This window comes from Limulus polyphemus, unplaced genomic scaffold (genome assembly GCF_000517525.1).
Source record: "Limulus polyphemus unplaced genomic scaffold, Limulus_polyphemus-2.1.2 Scaffold1849, whole genome shotgun sequence".
NCBI classification, from domain to species: domain Eukaryota; kingdom Metazoa; phylum Arthropoda; class Merostomata; order Xiphosura; family Limulidae; genus Limulus; species Limulus polyphemus.
The window spans coordinates 187,220-196,572 of record NW_013667459.1 but is presented as its reverse complement, the minus strand read 5'-3'; the positions used below and the strand labels follow the sequence as shown (position 1 = coordinate 196,572).

The following is a 9,353-nucleotide window of genomic DNA, read 5'->3' as shown; positions in this document are numbered from 1 at the left end:
TTCTCCACCTTGATGAATCAACCCACTCTGGCAGCCTCTCAAAGAAGAAACTGACTATGAACACCAGATTTAACCTAAGAGAAACCCAAAAGTATCCAGTTGCTGTAGTGGAAACAAAGGCCTCCAGCATGAAGCAGTCGAGGAAATGACCTGACTACTTGGCAGAAGGCATAAGAAGCCAAGGCCAGGACAAATGGTAGACCCCGAATCTGGTAAGTATGCCCCTGATAAACAAGACGGAGGAAATGTTGGGTTGCATGGAAGATGGGAATGTGCAGACAGGCACCCAATATGTTAATCTTCGTGGGAGTTATTCTGGGAGTGAAACCCATCGAAAGGTTAAGTAAGACTCCATCGTGAATTTGGATATGACCAGCAAACAGTTCAGGGACAATAAATCTATAACCTGTCCCCAATCTCCCATCTTTTTGGGTACTACGAACAGACGTGAGTAAAACTCTGGCTGAGAAAGTCCCCCAAGTTCTATGGCCTCTTTCTGAAGTAAGTCCTGTATCTATAATAGCTGGCAAGAAACAGGATCCTTTGGTGGGGTGGGGGGGAGGCAATAGGGAAGGGGAATGGAAGTGAAGGGCCAGAACCCTCTGAAAGAACCTGTAGGACCCATGGTGAAATGGAAAAGCCTTGCCCACACTGGCCATGACTATGTGGCTGAGGCACAGATGCTGTAATCCTCTGAAACACCTTCGATTAAAAACTTGACTGTAAATGGATTAAGAACAAAAACCAGAGATCGGCAAATGGTTGGTCAGGGGGGGGGGGACAGGCGCAAAAACAGTAGGAGGATGTTGGGATAAACAGGAAACTAATGAGAATAATGAATTATGCAGACATACAGACTCATCTCAGGCCTCCAATGAGTCGAGAAAACCCCCAAACACCTCTTCACATAAAAAAGGTGCTGTGCATAAGTCACACAGAGAAGTAGTGAGTAAATGTACAAGAAAGAATGGCATCACAACTAAGAAGGTCCCAATACCATATCAGCCACATCTGAAGATCCAGAGCTGAAGATGAAAGGTGAGCCAACGTAGTAAACAGAAGACCACAAACATCATTTGAAAACCCCTCAAGAGACAATTGAATTGCCTATAACAGCAAGTGCATAGTCAATAATGCAAGCAGAATTGTGGACAACATCAGTCTGATATGAGAAAATAAAAGTTGTGGAAACTTCACCGATGTATTAGGGTTCAAACACAATGTAATGAGAGATTCCAAATGCTGGGAATCACAATAAGGGAAGGAAGATCTATGAAATGCATAATCATGATCTTCAAATGTATGAGGCAGATGAGACATATTAACCCCAAACCAAAGTTGATCCTCAAATGCTGGGCACGAACCCCAACATCAGGTGAGGGAGGGAACACTAAATATTGACCCATAGATTCTTCATCAAGGAGGGTAGGTTGAGAATCACAGAAAACAAAAGATAAGGATAAGACAGCACAAACCTGATTAATTAATTCCAACAAGGGTGATGGAGGTCTGGGTAAGTCCTCCAATATCATATGTGACTGGGAAGCATATTCAGGGGAGAGGGGAATAGGCTGTCCAAATTCTTGTCTTCTCTGTCAGAAACCCCAGGAGCAGGCATGACAGGATTTTCCTTTTGTGGTGGTAACGGTTACATGATCATGGAAATTTCTCATCAAATAATCGCCGTCACAACCTCAGCCAATAATTGAGTACTCAACCTAGTAGTAGTGGTCGGGAAACCTGCAGCAGCAGCAGTAACAGCTTTGGTAGTTGTAACTACCTGAAAATGCAAGTGCATAGTGACAATTCCAAACTTGAAGACAAAAAAAAAAAAAAAAGACAAGTTAGAAAAGTTGGAAAAAGCAACCTTTCATAATTCAAAAATGCAAAGAATTAATGAAATATTAAAGAAAAACTAAGTTTAGTATAAAGGAAAACGTCAAAAACAAGCACATCTGTACAGTACTACTGCCAATTGAGGAGTGATTAACAAGTGAAAATGTGGAAAGGGTGCTGGTTATGATAGGGGTTGTGTCGTGCCCTTTTGGTGCATAATAGAGGGCAGCACTAATTGAGCAAAACTATTTTGTGAGAAGTGGTAAGATATCATATCGGAAAGCATTATTACTTTGATCACTGAATATTCAGCATATTGCAGGTTTATAAATTTACTGTTATAAATAATAATGCTTTGAACATCAGTTAACTCTTAAATATTTGTATAAGAAATTAAAAACTAGGAAAAAAAAGTTTTTGAATCAGGTTGAACATGTTTTTAAAAAAATACTGTTTTCCTTTGAATTAGATTTCACATGTTTTGTAAACATTCAAAAATTATTGTTGAGATGTTAATATTTTTTCCTGAAACTATGTTACTTACTGTATTTCATAAAACTTAAAAGTTGTCTTTAGTTTATGTAACCCAAGCAATGTCATGCATAATTTTCACTTCAAAGGCAATACATTAGTTTCAAAGGAATTTCATAAAGTATTGGAGCAGTACTAAGTGACTTTTTTGTGTAAATATGTATAAAACTAAAGAAAAAATCGCAACTCAGCCTTTGAATAAATGTAAGTATGGTGGCCAAGCTTTTAATACTAGGTAAAATGATAAAAGAAAGCTAGGAATACCAATAGTTTTTAACTTCGTTCAACCAATCCTCATCAGATATATAACAAAATAAACTTAGACATGTAAACAATCACAAATTGGCATCAATGAGTGATTGAATCTAAACTCTGTCTGCCCTACAAACACATATAAATACTATTGGTGTTTATTAAATTGTGGATTATGATTCAAATTGTCATGAAATAATAATGTTAATATGTATATATGTATGAATGAATGAATATGTGTGGCAATTCAAGCATTCAAAAAATAAGGGTTTATTAAAAAGTTGTGATGCAGGTTATATTCACTTCTAAGACTATCCTTTATTCATAAGAGTAGAGTTCCTTACTGAATCATAATATATATTCTATATCTTCAAACTAATTTATATTTTACATTTTACAACATATTACTCCAACAGAAACAAGTTTAGTTATAATGTTGCACTAAATCGACACATTCATAGAGTTCAATTTTTAAAAAATGTTTAACTGTATGGAAGATATATATATATAAAAACGTAGGTGTTTCACATGAAGATGTAAAGCAAACTGAACGTGGTATTAAAATTACCTCTTGCACTTGGTCATAAGTATCAGAGAACTCGTCCACTTCACTGTCAGAAGCACCACTCTCACTCAATCCATTACTATTTTCTGGTCCACTGATTCCTTGTTCTAGGTTTATAATTAATGAAAGTAACTTTTGTGAAGAAACAAGACAGGTCAGTACATATGTGTAAATCAAACCTGCCTTTAAAAATGGAATGTTTAATGACGCAAATCATCATGAAATTTTAAAGTACTGTTGAATATCAGCTGAAATTACATATATACATGTACAGTGGTCATTAAAAAACAAAAAAACCCTTTGCTACTAGGGTCTGCAAGTTTTCAAATTATAAACATTGTCAAGTTTCTTCACATGAGTTAGTAAAAAATATACTCTTTCACATAATATGATCATTCTTTGACTTAGCATCTTCCTTAAGAAATGGATTCAATGAATAAATCCAACAACATATAAGAAGCATCTAAACACAAAATGTATTCCAAAAACAAATACACCATTACAAAGAAAAACAATGAAATGTCTATAAATATACTGTTTCATTTCCTATATTGTATTGAATTCTAGCAAGAACCAGAAATAACAACTGGGGCAATAAATTAATAAAATTCTCTTCTTCAATATCTTGAAACCTTGAAATTGCAGCTAGAAAGGCTAGAACCAGCTTTAAACATAAACAAGCAATAGCACTCTGACAATTACACACTAAGCAGAAAACTTAATACTTCACAAACTGATTTCTCTTTCTGGTCATCTCAACAAAAAATACTATACCAGAATTTTAATTAAGGCTTAGCCACTTCGTTCACATAACACTAAAATCAATTATACACACACACACACATTAATTTTCCATTTTAAAAATTTAGAAATTGTCATTTTTTAAATTTCATAATTTTTCTTGAAATATAATAATTTTTCCTACTAAGCTATAACAATACCAAAAAACCCATTTTTAATTTTAATCTTACAACTGGATAGCATATAATGCATAATCAATGAATGTTTTTCTCTTCTATTTTTGTTAGCTAATGAACACCTCTGCCAGAGCATTTCACCATTTTTGAATATTAATTCACAATAATTATATTTCTAGCATCTAAATGTCTATTGCTAATTCATTACTACAATATAAACTCTATCAATATATACTGAAAAAAAATTATACTCAATTATTATACTCACACTTCTATTTTCTCTAATACAGGACTTGGATAAATTTTTCCAATTTTACAATCCAAATGAAACTGCATGGAGAGAATGAGTAGTCTAATTTGTATATTTATTAAAAGTCATAACTCATAATTGAGAGATTTATCTAGGTTTAACTTCAGCTATTCAAAGGGCAGCCCAACTAACCGTTTCATAGCTTTCATCTCTGTTTTCTTTAGGTTGTATTTTATAAAATTTTAGGTATAGGCTATGACTCTAAAACTGAAATATGCCCAAAAAAAGAAAAAAAATAGCATATACATCCTGGAAGAAATGGGACAGACTGAAAACAGTTTAAGAGCTGCAAGATCATGACATGTAGCCTAACTCAGAAACCTGATGGAGATTAAAAGCACATGAAACATTCACAATTTCTCACCAATTTGTGGACAAATCAAATTCAGTTGAGCAGTGTATGTTTCATTTTTGAGAAATCAGTGTACCTACATAATGTCCGACTTATTTATTTAACCTAAATTAATTTTTTTCTCCACTGTTTCATACTTATTTTAAAACATTACTTTTAAATTTCAAAATATTTCATAATTATTCCAATTTAGGTACAATATTATGAATTCAAACTCTCACTCACTTCTTTCAAGCAACCAAAATTTAATTTGTTTATGTTAACACAAGTAATAATTTTCTGTCTATTATATTACAGCAGTAACCTTTTTTTTTTTTACTTTGGCTTTGTTAACTTTGATAGATAGGTATAAAAGGCAAATTTCTTTAGTTGCATGAAAACAAGATGTCAAATGTTAGTTAGCAGCTGCAAAATTGTTTCCCAAATACCTGTACCTAGTTAATATTGTACTGATTTAATTTTTACAAGTAAAAAAATATAAGAATATTATATCATGGTCAATAGTAATAAAAACTGGACATGAAAATCCATGAACACCTGATAATCAAGCTAAATACACATGTACTATGTTATGACACATCCTTGAAATAAATCTAGTTCTGTGAACAATTTACTGTATTTGAAGCAATAATTTCAACTATCACAGAGCATAACATATGTACGTTGCTGACACAAGTTTTCACCGGAGCGAGAAACATCTCATTACTTACAAAAGGGGACAATATGAAACTCAAACTGATTATGTGCTAGTAAGAAAAACAGATAGGAGAACTGTTATGGATTGCAAAGTGATTCTAGACGAGGCAGTAGTGACCCAACATAGACTATTGGTTGCAGACGTGAGGGTAAGAAAAGAGCAAGAGTAGCATAAGAGAAAGTAAAAGAAATGAAAAACTTAAAGGATACAAGTTTTCCAAATACAAAAACAAAGTAGCAAAGTTAACATAAGATATGCAGGGGGAAGAGAGTAAATCTGGGAAGAGAAGAGGGGTAAAATTAAATAAGAAATGGAATAAGATGAAAGCAATACTGGTGAAAGCAGCAACTAAAGTTTGTGGTGTCACAAAAGGAGGAAAGCCTCAAGAGGGAGAGACATGATGGTGGAATGAAGAAGTGCAACAGGCAATAAAAGAAGAGAGAATGGCATTTAAAGAAATTACCAGTAATGATAGTGAACATGCAAGAACTAGATGTGGAGAATGAAGAAGAAAGCATGAAAAGTAGTTGCCAAAACAAAGATCAAAGCTTGAAAAGAGTGGTATGAAAATCTAGGAACACCAGAAAGAGGCAAAGCAATATATAGGATGGCAAAACAAAAAAAAGCTAAAAGAGATGTCAAAGAAATAAATATAAAAAGTTGTATTCAAGTTGATGAAAAGGACATTAAGAACAGATGAAAAAGAGTATTATGAAAAACTGATGAATGCAGAAAATAACAGAGGGATTTTGGAAAAAACAGCAGTCATGGAAAGTCCAGTGGAAGAAGTCAGAAGGTTAGAGGTGAAGAGAGTCATTGACAAAATGAAACTCGAGAAAGTGAGTGGTCCATCAGTAGTGGTAGTGGAAATGATAAAGGATTTGGAACGGGTATGGTAGCCTCCGTAGGAAATACAGAAAGAAGAGAAAATACTATCAGGTTAGGAGAAAGCCATACTTGTTTTTATATATAAACAAAAAGAGAACATACTAAACTGTGAAAATTATAGAGGCATTAAGCTAACTTAACATTTTAAAAGTGTTTGAAATGGAAGTAAAATATACACTAAGAGAAGTTGTATAGATTGATGAAATGCAGTGCACTTTTATGTTGAGGAAGGGAACAGTGAATGCTGTAGTCATAGCCAGGTATAGTATTTATAGGGGACCAGGAAGCTGTATTGATGCTTTGTGCATTTGGAAAAAGCAAAGACAAGGTGCCACGAGACATTTACTGGTGTCTCAGGAAGATGCGAACCTCAGAGAAGTTGGTGAAGATAGTGCAAACAATATATGATAGAGCAAAGATACCAGTGATAATAGGACAAGGAAGAAACAAAGAGTTTGAAGTAAAAGTAGATCTAAACTAAGGATTGGCTTCAAGCCCTTTCCTGTTTGTGATAGTGATGAATGTTTTGAGTGTGGGGGCAAAGAAAGGAACACTTTGGAGCCTCATGTTTGCGGATGATTTGGTTATAACAACTGTGATGCAGTAATGGATGCAGAAGAGGTGCAGGATGTGGCAGGAAAATTTAGAAAGGTAGGTTTAAGGTAAACATTGGAAAAACTGAGGTAATGCTATGCAGCAGAGGGGACAAGAGTTACAGGTAAAAGACAGAAACAACTTTGATATAAAACAGTCAAATAAATTTAGGTATCTAGTCCCCAACATTAATGAACAAGAAGGCTGCAAAGTGGAAATAAGGAAAGGAGTAAGAGCTAGATGGAATAAAGAGAGGGAAGTCTCAGGGATGATTCTTGATAAGAAAATACTGTAGAGGCTTAAAAGCAAAATTTACAGAACAATAAGTTGACTAGTTCTGTTTTATAGAGCAGCAATTTGGACCATCAGAAGAAAGAAGTAGGGTATTTTAAAAATAACTGAGATGAGAATGTTAAGGTGGATTTAAGGAATATTATGAGAGAAAGAATAATGAGTGATGACATCAGGAAAAGAGTCGAAGTCTGTAAGATCACAGAAGAAGCAAAAAAGCAAGACTGATATGGTTTAAACACATAGAATGAAGCAAAGAAAGATGTGCAGTGAGAAGAACATTGGAAATGCCAGTGGAGGGAAGTAGAGGAAGACAGATAATATGATGAACAGAATATGGTGGATAAGGATATGAGGGAGGTCAGTGCAACTAGAAATTATGCACAGGACTGTAGTCCATGGCAAAAGGAAGACCCGAGCAGTTGACCCTATACCAGAATGGGATTAAAATTGTAAGAGCAAATCTTACTCTCAATACTAGAAATACTAATAGAAAAAAACTTGTCTCAAGGGTATTTCTATACAACAAAATTTAGAGTCTTCCAAAAATAAACTACAACCATTTAACAATAAGGTGCTCAAAAGAGCAATTTAAATGCAAGTGTTAAAAAGATTAACCATCTTTCCCAAAATTTTGTGTAGAAATACTTTTTAATAGCTAAATAGACACCACAAAGATAATATAAAATTTTGTTATTAAACATTTAATTGATGTTTGATACAATAAACTTCTAAGGCAAATATAAGATTATAATCAAAGCATAATCCTTATCATAATTTTTCACTTAATAGGTCAACATAAGTAATTAATACATAGATTGCCTACTTCATTATAATCTTTCAATTTTTGACCTTAAAAAATTAAGTCAATTCACATTTTTTTTCTTATCATGAATATGAAGCTATACTAATATACTGCTTAAGAACAAAGTATTCTTGTCACAGATGTTCGGATATAAAGGTCAATCAAAAGCTTTCTCTGAAACTATCAGCCTGAAGCAAAACATGTCAATAAAAAGTTGTAGCACACATTTCCTCAGAAATATTGTTTTTCCTATGGATTTCACATAAACTTGTACAATTTTTAAATCCAAAATATTTACAGGGTGAGATATAAAATTATGCAAATATAAGCAAACCATCATCTACCAACTTCTCTTTCCTGCTTGTGGCTCATTTCTATACCCAATTTACCCACCCTGGTCATCCTCGTGTAAATGGTATAAAATATTCCTTACAGCCCAGAGAAGGAATGATCCACATAACCTGGCACATTACAGTACAATAATACTGAATGTACCAAAATGGTGTTACTTTAAGGAGAATGCCAACAGAATGCTGTAGCAGCAGCAAGATTTCTTTGGTAGCAGCATTCATGTACATCTACAATTTTATGCATTGTTTGCAGTCTTCATGAAACAGGCTCTACCAAACCATGACAGTGGTCAGGTCAGTCGTGAACAGCTACAATTAATAACAATGCCACAGCAGTTCTTGCTTCTTTTATTTTAAACCCCCACACCAGCACAAGAGGTACTGCCTCAGAAAGTGGCCTTATTTAAAGATCAATAGTACATTTACTAAATCACCACAACTTTCATCCTTACCATGTCCACTGCCATCAAGATCTTGAAGAGTAAAAACTATGAGCTACAATTGGACTTTTTTAATTGACTCCTCACAATGTTGGATGAAGATCTGCAGTTTGTATCTCATATTATGTTGTTTTACAAAGCACAGTTCTCGCATGATGATGTGGTCAATACCCATAACGTGCGCTATCAGGCATCTGACAATCCACTACCATCCAAGGCCATATTAAAGGTGGGGACAAAAGGAGCAGTTGCACTATGGCCTCAACCATTTGGGGGCCGTAAACGAAAAGAGATTTTGAATTTTTTATGCATTGTATACACATGTATTTATTTGGGGGGGGGGGGGGCAAATGCTTTTATACTGCTCCAGGATTAAGTACAATGACATATTAATGTGTGGCGTGGTATCTACTGTGGTGTTGTGACTAGATATGCTGATAATTTATCTCTAGACTCTTACCAGAGTACGTGTTTTCAACTGCATGGTACATCACCCATTTAAGTTGATTTCACAGACATGCATAC

At 34.3% G+C, this 9,353-nt stretch overlaps 1 protein-coding gene across 1 annotated transcript in view; it reads right to left on the bottom strand.

Annotated features, from left to right (window-relative positions):
* Nucleotides 1–9,353, bottom strand: part of LOC106465150 (acyl-CoA-binding domain-containing protein 5A-like) — a 42,021-nt gene that overhangs the window by 13,573 nt on the left and 19,095 nt on the right. Inside the window, exon 6 of the mRNA XM_013925349.2 lies at nucleotides 3,188–3,291. Coding sequence (XP_013780803.1) covers nucleotides 3,188–3,291 — 104 coding nt within the window. The remainder of the gene's footprint in view (nucleotides 1–3,187; nucleotides 3,292–9,353) is intronic.